We start from the raw sequence: 18530 nt of genomic DNA on the forward strand, positions 1-18530 counted from the left end.
ACCAAACGTGGCTTCTCCAGACCCCGCCACCCACCATCCCTCCAGGTGCTCCCAGAACCGCTGTCTGCGGAGGAACACGGAGCTGTAGGTGTCTGCAGCTTCAGGCCACCGAAGGAGGAGAAACAGGAATGCCAAATATTCCAGTTCTCTGAATATACAAGTCCAAATAAGGCCCAGATGCCAGGAGAGCAAACACAAGGCTGATCGACCAAGTTTGGGCAAATGTGATTCAGAGTTCCCCAATGCTGCAGATTTTGCCTTGCAGGATAAAATTCCTAATTCTGTATTCACTTACCCCTGTTTGAAGAGAAATCTGTGGAACCTGCATCTGTCTCTGTCAGCCCCAACTGCTTGTTTGTGGGGACTGTGCATTTGAGATGTGAACCAAAACCACAGTTTCACAAGGCAGGTAAGTCATGAAACTACCAAAAAATCCAAGAAACCCCCCACAATTGAGTTACCATTTCCTGAGAGGCTGGCATTGCTTGGTTACAAAAAAGAAAATGGACACATTGAAGTGTCCTGTGGAAAAGTGATGGAATTCCCCCAGATAATCTGCACTTGTCATCAATAACCAGGTACAATAACGAATCAAAAGTCAATTAAACACTGTCCTACAGCAAAAATTGCTACAGAAGTGACATTTATTAACGTTCTGCTGTATTTACAGGTTGAACATAGTAAAATTCCAAAGTGAATTACCACTTGGCAGAAAGCACAGGAGTGCACATTAAATCTACATTTCCGACGCATCAGTCTCTGCTAACACAAATTATAAAAGCAGGAATTACAGGTATGTTAGGAATTGTCTCAAAAGTCCCAAGCCAAAGGAAAAAAAAAGGCCTTTGCTTTGCAAGGTAATTTTCTATACAAAGTTGCAATGTGATCTTTCAGTTTTACACTACCGAAGTGTTCCATGAAAACCCCCGGATAGCCCAAAAAAGTAGGTAGTGCGAAAGGAAAGTTTAGGACAACACCGAGAATATACACTGTTAAAAATTAATACTTGTGCCACCTCTAAGTAATCCTCCCTCCTCTGACACCTTGGAACCTGGACCACAGCGACGCCTTTTCCTCCAAGGGCAGCACAGGTGCTGCTGGATGGCAGGTGTGCAGCCACCGTGGTGCTGTCGCTTCAGCTTTTGAGATCATCCCTTCGCTGCCGGCGCGCACGGCTGGACAGGACAGGACTGGACAGGACAGGGTGGATGCGGGCTGGACAGGACCTGCTGTGTGGGGGCTGTACAGACATGGTGTACACGGGCTGGACAGGCAGGGTGTATGCAGGGTACACGGGCTGGACAGGACAGGACACTGCGCACACAGGCTGTACAGGATGTGGTGGTACACGGGCTGTACAGCACATGGTGTTATGTGGCTGTACAGGACACTGCATACAGAGGATGTACAGGACACAGTGTACGTGGGCTGTACAGGACATGGCCTTGCGTGGGTTGTACAGGACATGGCACACACGGCCTGTACAGGCTGTGGCATAACGGGACTGCACAGGACACAGAGCACATGGGCTGTACAGGACATGGTGTCACACAGGCTGTACAGGACACAGAGCACACAGGCTGTACAGGACATGGTGTACATGGGCTGTAGAGGATACGGTGCACACAGGCTGTACAGCACATGGCACCAGGGGCTGTGCAGGACACAGAGCACACAGGCTGTACAGGACATGGTGTACACGGGCTGTACGGGCTGTGGCATAACTGGATTGTACAGGACACAGTGTTACACAGGACACTGTACATGGGCTGTAAAGGACACGGCGTGACACAGTCTGTACAGGACACGGTGTACATGGGGCTGTACAGGATGTGATGTTACACAGGCTGTATAGGAGACTATTACACAGGCTGTGCAGGACGTGGTGTTACACAGGCTGTGGTGTTACACAGGCTGTACAGGATGCAGTGTTACACAGGCTGTACAGGACACAGTGTTACACAGGCTGTACAGGACACGGTGTTACACAGGCTGTACAGGATGCAGTGCACACAGGCTGTACAGGACACAGTGTTACACAGGCTGTACAGGATGCAGTGCACACAGGCTGTACAGGACACAGTGTTACACAGGCTGTACAGGACGCAGTGTTACACAGGCTGTACAGGATGCAGTGCACACAGGCTGTACAGGATGTGGCACACAGCATACATGGGCTGTACAGCACACACAGAGCCCAAGCAGCTCCCAGGCTGGAGGAGGAAATAAAGCAAGCCTGGCCCCTGCTGGCTCCGGGGACGGCTCATGCTACCAAATCACAACAAACTATCGCTGTAAGGCTTTATTAGCACGTCACAGACTCGACTGCAATAGCTGTTTCAAACATTAGCCACTAATGATTCAACAATTACAGAATTCTGCGTTAATTATTAAAATTGTACACCTAAAAACAAATAGAAAGAAATGCTTCTCCTTTTTTCTTTTTCCAACAGTACTTTTATTTATTTATTTTAAAGCAGGTGATTATTTTTTCTTCTGCTCCAGAGCCTTGATTCACTTCCTGCAGGTGTCCTGCTGCTTCTTGGGGGGGAATTCACTAATGCAGGAAGACATTTGCCAGAAAACATCTGTCGGAGAAGGATATTGAACACCGAAACTATAGTCAGAGTGTTATTTTGGAAAACAGACGGATGTCGTTCACACAGAGCACAGGATGTCTAAAGACTTATGAAGTATCTCAGCACACAATGGCATGACTCCAGCAAAGTGCTCAGGAGTTTGTGCATATTTTATGGGATAATGTCAGGATCATGTCCATTATTGCACACACAGGTGGAATAGTGAACACCAGCTTTCCATCGGATTCATTTCACCAGGTTCTATTTTATGGTTTGCACTAATTACTCCCCTCCTAATTTTCTAAAAATGATTCCTGCTCTAACATTAAAATGCTCATCCACCATGCCCTTCTCATCATGCCCTGCGGAAGAAATCTCATCTTCAGAACAAGAATACACTAAAAATCCAAGTCTTTTGCAGTTTCCTCACTCAGAATTTAGGATTAAAGATTTATTTTCAGGGGAATTGCCAAAATTGTAATATTTATTAATTATTCTGGACATTTATCTCAGTATATCGAAAGGAGAAAGTGCTTTTTGAAAGCTCTAAAATGACACATAAATAAGAATTTAAACACTTTACACCTCCATCCTCACAAAAAGGAGTGAAGCACGGTCTCTAAAATTGTAATTTCAAATTCCAAACACAGGAAAAGTCTGTGCAACAAGAAATCACACAGTTCCCTCAATAAATGGAAAATAAAGTTTTGGTAAAGAAGCAAAACTTAAAAAAATATGTTCAGTGAGGCAAACTACACATGATAAAGCTGATTTTAAACGCTCACACTACGTGACCATACAACTGGGGCAAATAAACCCTCTGGTGACTCAGCAGGAATCAGAGAGGATATTACAAATCCTGGAGGAGGTCATAAACCAGAACTTTGTTAAACAGAACTCAAACCCGTAAATAAATTGACTGAACTATTTTTACACACTATCACCAGTGGAAAACACTGCACAAAGGCTGTTTTGTGCTGCAGGTTCTCCTTACAGACTAGAAATGAAGCAGAATCTTAGGCAATTTGCAGTTCCTAATAAAAGGAAAGTGCATTTGGAAAATCAAGGCTCAGTTTTAAAATCTGAACAATTTAATGACCCCCAATTTGAAGCGGGGGTTGGTTTGGTTTCTTTATACCACAGGCCCAGCTGCAATTTCTTCTGTCTTGGGGAAATGGGAGCATTATTACCATATTTCTAAAGGGAGCATCGTGTTGCATTCCCCAGCTGGGAAGCAACCTATTCCAGGATTTCCTTCCCCTCAGGGAGGGACAGTTAATGCCAGGCCATTATCTGCTGTGAGCAGGAAATTATGCTACAAGGGTTCAGCTACTTAAGCCTCCTCCTTTAAAGCCCCATTAAGGCAGCAAGGCTGAAGTTCAGCATTAAAGCAAAAGACTTGCAGGCACTCAGGTTTCTGAAAGATGCTCAGGCAGGACAGTGTGTTCAGGTGGGAGGGTTTTTTGGAGAGCAAAGATGTGCAAGAGTGTAATTTCTTCGGGAACTTGGCAGCAATTTCAAACAGCAGGCAGAATTCAGACAAATTGCTCTCTCTGTGCCAAAAGCCAAAGGCACTGGCACCTCCCTCTAACAACATTTTGTGACCTTTCCTCATGTTTAGGACACACCACGTGTTTCAAGTATGTGATTAATTCTGAAAGACACATTTGCCAAACACGGTGCAATACCAAGGGGCAAGACTGTTCTTGCAATATCTAGTCATGGAATTAAATGAACATAAAATTCCTCACAGTAAAAATTCAGGGAGAAATGTCAAGTATTCCTCTGCTCCCCATCAAGTCACAGACACAAGAGCTGGGTATGGGATACCAGGAAACAACTGTTCCCTGCTGCCTTGTGTTCTAAAAATATTAAAGCAAAGAAAAGTCTAGCCTAAAAATGTTTCTACATAGAGTTAAAAACAAAGCAGAATAGGAAAGTAGAAAGTTTACCTTTAGTAAATAAAGAGAACTCTGGTTCTGGGGAGAGTGGAAAAAGTGTCTGGCATCTTCCTAACCTTTGCATAATTAATAAATCCTCTGAGAAACAGCAGAAAACCTGGAGGGAAAAGACATTGGTCCAGTTAACACAGGTGTTGCTTCTTCAGTGAGAGAGGGAACAGCTGAACTCCCCATTACTAGTACAGAGGGACCTCATCCCTGGGATGCACAAGAGCTGATTACATACAGTTAATTATTGTTGGTAGCAATGACACCTAATCTTTCCATTTCAGGCAATTTCAAAACCAAACTTTCCTTGGGCAATCACAAAATTTTTGACTACAAATGAGATCCAGTCACTCCCAAAGCAGGATAAAGAAATTAAAACCAGGAAAACAATAACCTATGCTTCCATTTAAGGTGTAAAACAGATACAGTATCAGTTACAAGCACTGTTCTTTTCTTTACCTCTTCTGGATGGTAATCAGGATGCTGCCACCAAGAAATGGCAGCAGAAGGACAGTGTTTACTTGCCTTTAAAACCTGAAGGCATTTAGTAAGATGAGTATGAGGGTGACAATTCAGCTGTACATCTACACACACACATATTTAATAGCCAGGAAAGCTGTGCTCACAAAATCCTAACTGCACTTACAGAGTTTTTAAGCATCTTCCCCTGCAAACACTCACCTAGTACAAGGAAGACCCACCAAAGCCAATACTGACCATCAAAGTAACCAGGAAAATAGGTGGAGAACTGAAAACCAACCAAACAAAAAAGATAAAGGTTAGAGCACATGGAAATTTCTGAATCCAAATCTATTCCCACTAATTTCAGCAATAACCAGACCAACACTGCACACAGGAGACCGCATGGAATGCTGCACTTCACCAACTGCACACACTGCAGGGAACAAGTTACCTCCACAAACTGTTATTTATTGGTTTTCTATACACATCACACCAACTCTAACAAGGGGAATGGGACAGATTCAATACTCAGCCATAAACTCTGGCAATCAGTGGAGCACAAGGGCACTACTGGGCAAATATAGGAATATTTTAACTTGTGTCCTTGATGCTCATAAACCACAGCTGCAATTTCTGAAAGGGAAGACCAGGCTTGCAGCAGTGCACCATGTTCATTACACTGTAAGGTTGGATGGTATAGCCATTGAAAATGAAATCCCAGATCTGTGGAACCCTCTAACATGATTTTCCATTGGGAAAATTACTGCCTATTGAATGAAAGGCACCAACACTATTAGAGCACTGAAGTTCACTGTGCCAGTGGAAAATACAGTATCATTTCTTTTTTATTATTCTATTCAAGTCTAAGAACCTAACAAAATGTAAACTTGTTATCAAAGTTTAAATCAAATCCAGAGTTATCAAATCTTTCTGTCACATCTCTTAATCAGGCAAACAGTTCTTAACACCACTGTTAAAAGATGGCCCCGAAAAGCTTCACTGTCTACAGAAAAAGTTAACAGATGCTGTATTTACAAATTAGAATTCCCAGCCCCAAAACATGAGGTATGAAGTGACAGCCTAACACTAATGCTCTCTACTTCTACTTATGCACAGCTAACAACATTCTTTGCCTGAAATTCAGCATGGGATGTCTGTGTGCCATCATTTCACGGACTCCAAGTAACTTCCTGATGGAAATATTTTCTCATAATCCCTCCAAAAATACACAGTTGAACAGAACAGCAGCTTCGTCCTGGTTCCCTCCTCTTGTGCCACAGGGACTCTGCACCAGAGGGCACCAGAGGGCTTCTCCCACTGCGACTCTCCTCATCAGCTATCCCACATTTTAGGGAATTCATTTATTTCCACAGGAAAGCCTAAGGAAATGAGACTAGAGAGGCACATCCCTGTGCTGATGGCAGGGCTGGCTTTACCTGGGTAAAGGTCTTACACAGATCAGATCATTGCTGCTGCTCAACACACAACCACATCCAATACAGCAGCTCTGTCAGAGAAAGCCACATTTAGAACAAACCTCAGAATGGTTTGGGTTGGTAGGAGCCTTAAAGCTCATCTCTTCCCACCTCCCTGCCACGGGCAGGGACACCTTCCACTAGATCAGGTCACTCCAAGCCCTCTTCAGCCTGACCTTAAACACTTCCAGGGATGGAGCATCCACAACACATACCTGAGTGTGCAATCTGTATTTTCTTTTACTACAATAATACTTTCAGCACAGAAACAGGACAGAGTTATGAAAAAGCTGTGTTCTTAGTGAATAAGTGGCTCAAAAATTATTTCATTTTTGAAAACTAAATTTATCACTAACTTCAACATAAGGGAGATAAAAACAAGCTGGCTGAAAAGAATATCAGTGTCTGTGCACATTGTTTTGCACCACACAACTTACCCTGACAATAAGGATCCACTTAATAAGAGACAAACCAAACCCAGAAATGGCCCCATATCGTCCTGCAGCTGAAGTAGTCAGACAGAAAGACAAGAAAAATCCAATCCAGTTGAAGAGGAATGCCACTGAAAAAGCAGGAGAAAAGCAGCAGGTCAAGCCACTCTTATATTCCAAGAGAAAAAAAAATCATAAGCACCTTGCACACAGTTTTTTCCTGGTGCTACATAAACATAAGTGTGACCCAAACTATTTTGTGTCACTGTTTCAAAACAACTTCATTCCATCATGTACTTACTGAAGAAGGTGAGCATGAAAATGCCATCATTTCCTATCCTCAGCTGGTCAGTGTCATCAAAGTCATCCCGTGTCACAAAGTCATCATCCTGCAAACCAGAGGGAAACACCACATGGGGGGATTTAAGTCAGTCCAGCCCATACAGCAATCCCAGTTCTGCATGTGGCTCTTCAAGAAAGGGTTGGAATCCTAAATCTAAAAGGCTACAAATGCAAGCAGGAAAAAATTCCTGCTTCTCATCCTCAGATGATGCAGGGCATGAAATGTTATCTACATAATATGAAATTTATTTTTAACATAGTCAAGATCCAGCATGTCCTTCTCACTGTAAAGAATTCCTCTACTCATCAAAAAATTATCATCTCAGCAAGGAGTTTGGCTTCTATGAAGAAGTACAATGAGCAGTGGACATCTAATGCTACCAGGGATGGACAAAAGGGCTGAACAAGAGATAATGTTGAAAAAGCAAAAAGAAATAATTCTGACAGAATGGTTTTATTATCCTTGTATCAGCTACACTGACCTCCAGAAAAGTCAACTAAGTCAACAGCAGGAGTATCAAGGGTAGATATGCCAGACAGCTGAAGAATTAATCCTAAATCTTTTTAAAAACAGAAAACCAAAACCCAAAAACCAGTGACAGAGCATAGGACTACAGTACAGTCCCTCTGTCAGCTTGCCAAGCTAATCTGGATAGCACATGCTGGTATTACTGAGATGTCTGACATCATCACAGCGCTCAGAGGAAAATTAAAAAGAAAAAAAAACAGCCACAGAGCTCTCAGGAGTGTGTAATATCACTGCCCCAGAAAGCTTAAAAAACACACAAAAAACCCCTCAACACAAAAGAAAAAAGTCATAGCATGTGATGGGCAGGAGTTAAACAAGAAATTCTACCCTAGAAAAGCTGGGACACCCAGGCAGGCAGGTGCACTCACCCTCCCAGGAACCAAGGGAATGGTGGCCTCAGCCTTGGTTCTCTCTGCCTCGTCGTAACTGGGCAGTGTGGTGGCCACGTTGTAGGATGGTGGCTTCGGGAATCCTGACTCATCCTTGTAGTCAAAATAAGCTGCACAAAAAACAGTTACAGAGAAGGCAACTTGTCAGTTCCTTAAAAACACCATGGTGGGAACGAGAAGTGTTCCAGGTGACTTCAAACAACTCAATGCCTTTCCTGTCCCCTCCCCACCCTTCCAGCCTCTTTCCATCCTAAAACATTAAGTGAAAAGGACGGGAGCACCTTATCTGATGTCAAGCAATCCACAGAACACTACCTGAACATGCCTGGCTGTACTTATGTTTAAAACAACACCACTTGCTGTGTCTCTCCTGATTTGGATACTCAGAAATAGTTGTATTTCCAGATCCAAGTAGTTACTAAGTGGTTATTGAAGTTATTAGTGACATGACAGGAGGATGAATCAGAAGTACAATTCTTATGACCAAGTCTTTAGTTAGTGAAAAGTGCAGGAAGAGTGAATTCTTTAAATGCTTTTAAGTAACAAGTCCTTTTGGGAAGGGACACAGTATCATCCAAATGCCAAATAATGAGAGGAGAACCACAAATCCTCATAGCACTTTGATTTTTAACTGTCTTCAATTTACTGAGAACACTGTGAACTGTAACTTTAACACCACTTGATGGGATGACATCAGACGAACACAGCCAAAATGCATCTCCTAAACCACAAGTACCAACAAGGCTCTCTGGATCAATTCTGATCCCTGCAGCTTGGGAAGTGCCAGCCATCGACAAGGAGAGCAATGAACAACAGCAGAGCAAGCCCAGCCCTTTCCTGGCAGGTAAATTACCTGTGTTCTCCGCAGAAATGCTGCTGTAGGGCGGAGGGGCATCGCTCACCACCGGCGCAGTCTCACCTGGCTCCTCTTCATTCTGCAGCTGAACAGACCCACACACAGGAGGTTAAGGGGGGTCCTTGAGTGCTGACACATCACCCCTGCAGCTTTAATTGCACACAACAGACTCTTCTGGAAGGAGACTGTTCTGCAGCACCACGGGACACTGAGCAGCTGCTCGGCCTCCCTCCGAAGCACTCCCACTTGAATGATCAATGTGCCATCTCGGTTTTAATGTGTTTTTAAATCCTCTCCTCACACACCTGGACTCCAACAAAGCACAGCACACAGCTTTCCAGTACCTTTCCATTTCCCTGGCACTTCCTCAGCTCCCACTGCTTAGGAGCTGCAGTTGCGTGTGTTTTAGTCAAAGAAATACTGTGAGATACCCAACAAAAGACTCCATTGCTGCCTGTGGCTTTGCTAAGGAAGTGTTTTTCCATGGATACATTACATAATGATGCACGTAAGTATGAAGCTTGCCATTTCCTTTCAACCTTTCACACTGCATGACTGAAAAGAAGATGGTTTATTTTGTGCACTGTGCTTCCCACAGGCTCTGTATAAATAACCACAGAGCTATCACGGGTACAGTGTCACTTGCACGAGGCAGGTGTGCCAGGCCGGCTTTGATCAGGGAAGCAGCAGTACCAGGCCAACAATTCAAAGCAGAACACACCAGAAATGAGGCTACAGCTGCCATCTCGTTTTTAACTTCTTTCCATTTCCCATCATCTCAGCAGCAAAGTTGCTGAGGTTGTCTGCAGAACAACAACTCACCTCAAAAAAGCATCTTGGGACTGAACCACTGCCCTGAGCAGGAGGTACTGCCCTTGTTTGCAATCACCACTGAACAACATCTTCTTGAGCTTTCCCTCCTGCACATCCAGCCAATGCTCCTGAAGCCATCCATGACATTTTGCCTTCTTTCCTTTGGAAAGATATGTTGCCATTCAAGTCCTTCCAGACCTAACTCAGGGGTTGAGGGAGTGGGGCTATGTTCTTATTTCACTTGTACGTCTTATCAGGGGAAAAAAACTCAAGCAGCTCACACTTCTAAAGGCAGACTTTGGATATACAACTGTGTTTTGGGTTTCTATTCTTTTGCTGCCTAAGATCAAAGGTTACAGAATCCCAGGATTGTTTGGGTTGGAAGGGACCTTAAAGCTCATCTCATTCCACCCCCTGCCATGGGCAGGGACAGCATCCACTAGAGCAGGTTGCTCCAAGCCCTGTCTGCCCTGGCCTTGAACACCTCCAGGGATGGGGCAGGCACACTTCTCTGGGCAACCTCTGCCAGTGAAAGTCTATAATCTATAGCCTGTTCCAGATCAAACCATATCCACATCCTCTGTGAAAGTCTTGACTGGGCTTAGCAGGTGACAACACGAGTGATTCTCCTGGCAGGTCCAAGAGGTTGCCTGAAAGGGGAAAAGGGGAGGAAACAACGCTGGGAAGTGCTGGAAAAAAAATCAGGAGCATTGTCCAGCTGTATCAAATCAACAGAGCACCACAGCCCTGCACTCTGATTCACCATCAGCTGGAGCTCACCCTGCTCGTCTGACAACAAGCCACCAGCCTCTCCCCATTCACATTTTCCAAACAGAAGAGGTAGGAAAAAATAAGGGCACTGATCAGCCCCAAGCTTTCTGGATAAGAACTCCTCACATGACACAAAGCTGAGCCACTTCCTTGAAGAAGGAGAAATTCAGTGATCCGGATGAAAATTTAATCCGTGTTACGCCAGGAGCAGCTGTGGCTGCCAGCGGGAGACATCCGAAACACTGGTCCCTGGCCAGATGTGAACCACAGCAAATAATCCCTCCCTGTGCCCTGGCAGTGAGGCCATGGGTGTGGAGGTGGCAGGACCTGCCTCACCTGCAGCTTTAATGAGCCCCAGGGCATGAAGCAGTGACAGGAGAAGCTGCAGGAACTCCCACCACAGCAAGGAATCTTTGTCTTCTCAAACCAGCTCACTCAGCGTGAGCCCTTTCCAGGAAACAAAAATGCCGTATTTTATAAACCCATGGCACTCAGCCATTAGAAGAAAATGCAAACCAACTTGTGAAGTAATTGTCTATTAAAATATGCTTTAAAAATTTAAAAAAGAGACAGCACTACTGCAGAAATCCAAAACCAGCCTGCACAGAGCACGAGGGGCAACCAAAGGGACAGAGAAACACACAGTCAAACTACTTTGTTCAGTCTCTCCCCAGAGAAGCTCTGAGTGCCCCATCCCTGGAAGTGTTCAAGGCCAGGTTGGATGGGGCTTAGAGCAACCTGGGATAGTGGAAGGTGTCCCTGCCCATGGCAGGGGGTGGAACAAGATGAGCTTTAAGGTCCCTTCCAACTCAAACCATTCTGTGACTCTTCCAGCTTTGCAGTCCATGAATTTACAGAAAATGTTCCACTATGCTTATTGTCAGCCTATCCATGAAAATCCCACACTTCTCGCCTTTTTTCCTTCTGCCTATGCAAGACCCAGTCTGTTTAGAGAGGAGGAAAGGCTCTGGCACACCTGGGACACTCTGAATACCACATGCCCTGTGTTACCTGCTCTCCAGGTGAGGGGGTGGCAGAAATTAAACCCCTCATGTCTGTAAGAAAGAAGACATGTACAGCTTGAGAGCACAGTCACCAAGGAGGGGGAAGGAAAGCACTACATGTGACAACACTGGAAGAGATGAAACAAAAGAGGACACAGATAACTGAGTGGAATATTAACTCCTACCACTGGTTCTTCTTTCAATAGTAAAAATACATGTTCTTCCACCAATGTCATGTGGGAGAAAGCAACTGAATTCACTGCTGGCTTCAAACATCACTATTCAGGTAATGACACAAAAAAATGCAGCTACTTTCTAAAGCTGAGCTCGAGGCTGTAGGAGGTTACAGTTATAAAAAACAGATTTTTCTTCTAATGGACAAGGTACACAAATGCCTTCCAGCCGTTTTAATGATTCCAGGCATCTAAAATTCAACTAAGTGCCTCTTAGCAGAGCAGGGAGGGTTCATGTGACAGGAAGAATGACTCATGAGGCCTTGCAGGGCCAGCAGTGCTGTGCTGCCCTGGCCTCCCGTGTCCCACCTGCCCTGTGCAGCTCCAGGTACAGTCTCAGCTCCTAGGAATTCCCCTTTGGGCCACTCCTGAGGCTTCATAATCTGGAAAACCTGCTTAAAGCAGTGTTTGACTTCAGTCTGTTCAGCAGAGGCTGTGAGGTCATTCTTTCCTTGATTCACTGATGGATTTTAGCTTTTAAAGCAAGATTCTGATATTTGTGGCAATATGACAGTCTTTACAGCCATGCATACAGTTATTAAAAACAGTTTGGCTGTGATTGCTAAAACAACAGAAAGCTGCCTGACAGAACACCCAGAGATATTTATTTTCCAAAAACCAGCATCAGAAGCCTGGCACTGAGCAGGACATCACCTCTGGCTGCCACTTCCCCCTGAGTGAGACATATCCCGTGTAAATACCCACAGCACAGCAGCACAAAAGTTCAAACTGTTTGGAAATATTTCCATGTAAACTTTGAATAAAGCATTTCCAATAAATATACTGGTTAATTCTTCCAAATTTCCTAAACTCAGCATATGGGCTGCTGACACAGTTTTGGATCTTGAAATTCCCCTTCCCCAAGTCCTTAGTCTGCATGTAAATATTTTTACTTTAAATCAGCATTTCTACAAGCTTGGCCTTAGCAATATATCACAGTAATGTGTTAAGTTAGCCATTTATCATCAATGTTTACTGTGTTCCAGTTCTTATTTTACGTTCTGGCACACTGGACAGAACTGCACAAAAATCCCACAGAGGAATTCTAGAGTGAAGACAACCCTCACCAGATCTCAGTTTTGTTGTTACTATGGTTTCTCCGAGATTATTAAAAAGGCAGCTATTTAGGCTAATGACAGAAAGAAAATCAATATTTTTTTTTTAAAAGGTGACAGGACTGATTTTTTCCAGAACTATGAAATCATAACCTTTGCAAGCCAAATGTTAAAATAAATAAATATCTAGAAATGTGTATTGCTACTAAACTTGACAGTATTCCAGCAAGGCACCAGCCTGCCCACAAAAAGGGTTACACTCATTCCCATCACAACACTCCTGACTCTTCTCCTTCCATATCCCTGGCCTTTTGGAAGCAAATTAAAGTTGCTGTCAACTCTGAAGAGAACCACTTATATTGACTTATGCTTCACTTTAAATGCACCCCACTTTGAAATCCTGACTTTTGCCCGATGCTGTTGCAGATTCCTATAACTTAGTATCAGCTTATTAATCAGCAGGAATAATGATAAGCTACTAGACAAGCCAACCCACACCCATCAGCCCTCTCCTTGATGAGCAAATAACTGTTTTCTCCCGTAGGCACTTCCACCTGATTTCCTGGAGCAGTGCCAGCCCTGAGGAGCGTGTCTGCCCCAGCTCCCTGCACCCAGCACGAGGTGTGTTGAGCACTTCTTAGGTGACACATTTGGCAGCTGCGCTAAGCCAACCCTCCCCTGGCTTCTCCCTGCCCCGGGGAGATGCCAATGCTCCTGTCTGAGCCGTGCTGGGAAACCGCTTCTCCCCACGGCCCTGAGCAGAGCCTGGCTCTGTCAAGTGGCCTCCAAGGCCTGTGCCAACCTGAGATTTTCTTCATGAAAAGTGCTGCCAGGCATTGGAAGGGGCTGCCCAGGGAGCTGGTGGATTCACCATCCCTGGAGGTGTTGAAGGAACGACTGGACGTGGCACTCAGCGCTCTGGTCTGGTTGACAAGGTGGGGATGGGTCACAGGTTGGACTCGATATCAGGAGAGTTTTCCAACCTCGATGATTCTGTGATTCTGAAATACTCCTCCATTTTAATAAAGGACTGAAAACTGTGCCTCCACTTTTTCTCCCAAAAAAACACCTTTTTTTCCCCCAGCTGGACCAGCTCCCTGGCATACAGCGAGAACACATGGAACAGAAACCAGCAGGAACACCCACCTGAGGGGACGTTCACAATGACCCTGGGAGCCACCAGGGTAAAAACACAAACCAAAACGTATTTTACATCCGTCAAAATACAACCTGTGCTCACAAGGATGCTGTTCTTCTCTGACTCACTGCAGCCAAGGGCCTGACAACAAAGAAATACTCCTCAGTCCTGGGAAACACACTAATGTAATTCCCTCCTTTCTGTTCAAATGGGGAATTAGACCAGTCTGGACAGACTGTAAACAAGCACTCGGGCCAGCACAAACCTGCACCCATAGACTGGTCTTAGACTTGAGTGTTCAAGGTCTTAATATGGCAGAAGTAGGTTTTAATCTTAGATAGCTGTAATTAAATTTCTCACACCTAACAAAACATAAAGCCTTCTGATAACATTCAGGATCAGATTAATATTTTTCTGGACATTAAGGCATCACAGAAAGAATTCTGGATCTTTTAAACATTTTAAAATATCACATTTTTAAAAAGTGTCATATGAAGAAAGTTAAAAAAAATCTGATTGTGCCATCATATACCAAATTTGAATATTTCACAAGAGGAAAGAACAGAATGCTTGGATACACCTTATTACTGAATTTTTCTCAGTAGTCCCAATGACAAAGGATCAGAATTCACACACACAGAACTTTTCATACTTGCTTTCTATATGGCTGCTTTTAAGACATGATGCCAAGCCCACCTAAAGAGGTACAGCATCCTCTGGGAGCCACTTAACAACCCAAAGCCCTCAGAGATTGCTCCTACAGCCGCTTTCCAATGGGTTTACTGAGCCCCACTGAATTTGTGAAGAGTGAAAAGGCACCAAAGAAGCCCAACTCAGAGTTCAACACAATCCTGATGCCTGAGATAATATTTTATTTAAAAGTGTGCATGCAAAGCTATTTTCTCCTCTTACACAAGCTGTGAGATGACACTGGACTGCTACTGTTTCCCTGCCTTTCCCACATCCTTTGAGTTTTACAGATGAAATGTGTTTTAATTCTATAATTACTTCTTCACATAGAATCACTAAAACCTTGTGAACTCACCTGACAGGTACTGTTGCCTACAGAGGTGGGTGTTTCAGAAGAAAACAACCAGATTTTAGTCACCTGAGCACAGCCCAGGTTGGACACGGGGCAGCTTCATCACAACCCCAGAGCAGCAGCTGTGCAAGTGATTTTATGCTACAGGGTTTTTTTAATCTTTACTGGTTTTTATGTCAATGGACACCTCCTTTTCTATTTAAAATAAATTAATAAATAAGAGTGTAAACAACCTACCCTGGAAGTTTTCTTACCATTCTTATCTTTAACCAGTACATCTGCACACTAAAAGTACCTCACTGAGGAAACAGTCACTGACATCTCTAATTCTAACCACTGACATTAAAAGATTTGGTACATTCTTATTTTTTAGCTTTGATCTGTGTGCCCATTTCAGTTAAAAACTTAAATACAAGCTTAAGGTAGCCACAAGGCAGCAACTAACACCTGCCTCCCTGTTCCACTCCAGCCCTCCCAGATAATGCTTAAGGAAGCATTATGGTCCTTTGTGGATTTAAACTCTATTCCCATTCTATCTTCAGGAATTCTATCTTCTACAGTTTCACTGAAAGAAAAACAAACAAATGGAAAAATCTTTCTTCCCTATTTTTCCCATAGCCACCTCCCTTTACGGAATGATTCATGATCCATGTAAGCCTTCAACAAGTAGAACAGGAAGAAATGGCACTTAAAAAGGAATATGTCTTCATTATTTAACACTCCCACCATTTCCTAGGTGGGTTTACATTACTCATACACCTCACATTTATTTTCGAATGCTTCAAGTGAAAAGCAGACCTGGCTAACACAGAGTGTAAATAAACCTGTTAAAGCCGGGCTATTTTTTCCAGAATGGAGGGTAATTTCTATTCCAAGGATGAAATACAGTTCTGCCACTGAACTCACAATCCAGGGGCTATGCTCAAAAGGCTTTAAACCCCTAATTCCAACAACATCCCTGTATAACTTTCCCAAAGGCAGGTCAAAATGACAACAGCCTCCCAGTGTCCCTTTGTGGGACACAGTGTACCTTTTTGGGACACAGCACTGCCTGAGACAACACTTCCAGGGCAGGCTGCAGCCCTCCTTCCTCCCAAACCTCTCCCACTCCCACCTCCACAAGCACAGCCTGCAGAGGAGGATCCAAATCCTGCTGCCTGCCCCGGTCACCCTGCAGCCCGGCTCCACATGGAAGGGGCCAGGGAAGCTGAAATCCCTTCTCCCGAGTTTTAGCTTTATTCTACATCAAGCTGCACTTCCTCAGTTCGTGAGCTCAGACTCACATCGCCCAAAGCCACCATCGCAGGCTATTTTTTATCAGATTATCTAATGCCTGAACAAAGCCCAAGGTTAGAAAGTTGGCTTAGGAAAATAAATCAGTGAACAGCCCTTGAGCACTGCCCGCGTTGGGGAATGGACACAGGCTGTAAGTTCGTGGGGAAGGGGTTCCTGAGGGGCACAGCCCACACTTCCACCTTCCCAACCCCCATCCACAGGGCAGCACGGGCTGAGGAAAGGGTGGGTGAGGAAACACACAGGTTTCAAACTCGTTTATCTATTTCTGTTGTTCTCAGATCATCCTCATTAACTATCACCTTTTTTTCCTGAAAATACAGGGACTTGAAGAATCTTACATATTTGTACATGTTCAATAGTGCCCACTCCTCACCAGTGCTGCTCCTACACACACATGGATGGATACACCAGTAACCCTTCCTGGAGCGAGGATACACGTTCCCAGCATGTTTGGACATTTACCTGTACAGGAACCACCTATGAGTGTAACCAACCCCACTAATCCATTACATCCATCACCCAAAAGAAAAACCACCAAGTTCTAAAATTCCTCCACTGCCTCATAATCCAATAATTTAAAGGATTTAATGAGTTTGTTCTGAATTTCTCCAGGCTACCCCCACTTAGTGGGTCCCCTATTCACCTCTAGCCCTTACAGTTATCACTTCACTATCAGTCTGTCAACATTCATTATCCTACATTCACACACACAATAAGTTTCAAAATACGGAAGAAAAATAGACACATTCAATGCTAGAGAGAGACACTCCCCCACTCTCATCTCCTCTTCATCTAAACTCCAACTCTGCATCTTTACAGCTTGCAGGGTTTTTCAGAGCAACACAAACATTAGGAGCCAGTTCAGCAATAAGACACCTCACAACACGAATACCTGGGTTCTGGCAGAGGGCAAGGAAAGAAAAGCAATTTCTAAAGAGCTACACAAAAGCGAATACATTTACATGTGAAAATCTGACTCTGTGCTCCAGTTACACCAGTCGCTTCACAGGCCTCCATTATCTGCTTGTCTTTAGCAGTGCAAATCCTCTGGCACAGCCTGGCTCCCTAATCTCCGCAGCACCACGCACGGCTACGCTCCACAGATGAGTCTGCTCTGTGTCTGTGAGGTGTGAGCAGGAGCTGGGCAAACAACAGCTTTACACAGCCCTCTTTAAGGAAACCAGGAGTGTATCAGCCAGGAACAGGGTAACCAAAGACCAAGGCAACAGGGTCCTTCGGCAATCCTGACACCTATCCCCACGAGCTCCAGGAGATGGGACACACTGCTAAATCCCTTGGGAAAAGGCTTTTGTGAAGACACTTGTCGGGGTCGACAACAACGGCAGGACTGCGCCGAGAAAGCGATTAGTGCAGAGACCTGGTTATTTGTCCCTACCAGTTCCAAGAACAACACAAAGAGATTTGCCATTGTAAGTGAGCACATCTGTTTAGCACAGAACAACCAAAAAAAAAAAAAGCCTGAGTTTTACTTAATTTTCACATTTCCAGCATGTAAAAACACAGAGACCTCCAGCTGTCAGATGAGACAAGTATTCCATCCCATGGGAGGGTGTATCTCGAACTCTTGACGAGAACGAGCCTACCCACGCTGGAAATGCTACCGAGGAAAAGTCACAACACAGCGATTTCCTGTGAGAACCTCGGTTGAGCAGGAGCGAGCTGTGTGCTGCTTTGAAGGATTTCTCCCTCACCTGAAGTAAGGAATTCTCCATGTCAGAAAGGCGCCGGCCAGAACTGGGTCACACCGAGGGGCCCAGCTGAGCCCCGACCCTTCCCGAGGGGCGGGCACTGCTGACAAACGGGAGGCAGGGAGGGAAGGACTACCCCGAATTCCCGAGGGAGCTCTGCAAGGCCAGCCCCTGGCCGGGGGGGTTTCAGAGGAACCTACACATAAAAGGTGGAATAAAACTAACGGTGACCTCAGGCCGATGCGGAACGAGCCCGTTCCCTGCGGGTCCCGGCGGGGTTCGCTGACCGGCGGGGACAGCGCCCTGCGCCAAGGTCGGCACCCGCCCCGGGACAGGGCAAACACCCGGCCCGGCGCACACACCGGCCCTGAGACAGGGACAGCCGGCCCCGGGCACACCCGGGCCCGAGCACACCCGGCCCCGAGCCTGCGGGAAGCGGCTCCGCGGCCGAGCCCGG

At 45.0% G+C, this 18530-nt stretch overlaps 1 protein-coding gene across 1 annotated transcript; it reads right to left on the reverse strand.

Moving 5' to 3' along the window:
• Nucleotides 1-626: 626 nt before the first annotated feature.
• Nucleotides 627-9109, reverse strand: NDFIP1 (Nedd4 family interacting protein 1; the record flags this gene model as incomplete). The annotated part of the gene is made up of 7 exons (XM_027682640.1): nt 627-2588; nt 4532-4637; nt 5210-5276; nt 6903-7027; nt 7198-7285; nt 8136-8266; nt 9010-9109. Coding segments are annotated over 6 exons (615 nt in total), but the record flags the coding sequence as incomplete, so codon positions are not given.
• Nucleotides 9110-18530: the final 9421 nt, after the last annotated feature.

Source organism: Neopelma chrysocephalum, unplaced genomic scaffold, assembly GCF_003984885.1.
Source record: "Neopelma chrysocephalum unplaced genomic scaffold, ASM398488v2 Primary Assembly neopelma1_63, whole genome shotgun sequence".
Lineage (NCBI taxonomy): Eukaryota > Metazoa > Chordata > Aves > Passeriformes > Pipridae > Neopelma > Neopelma chrysocephalum.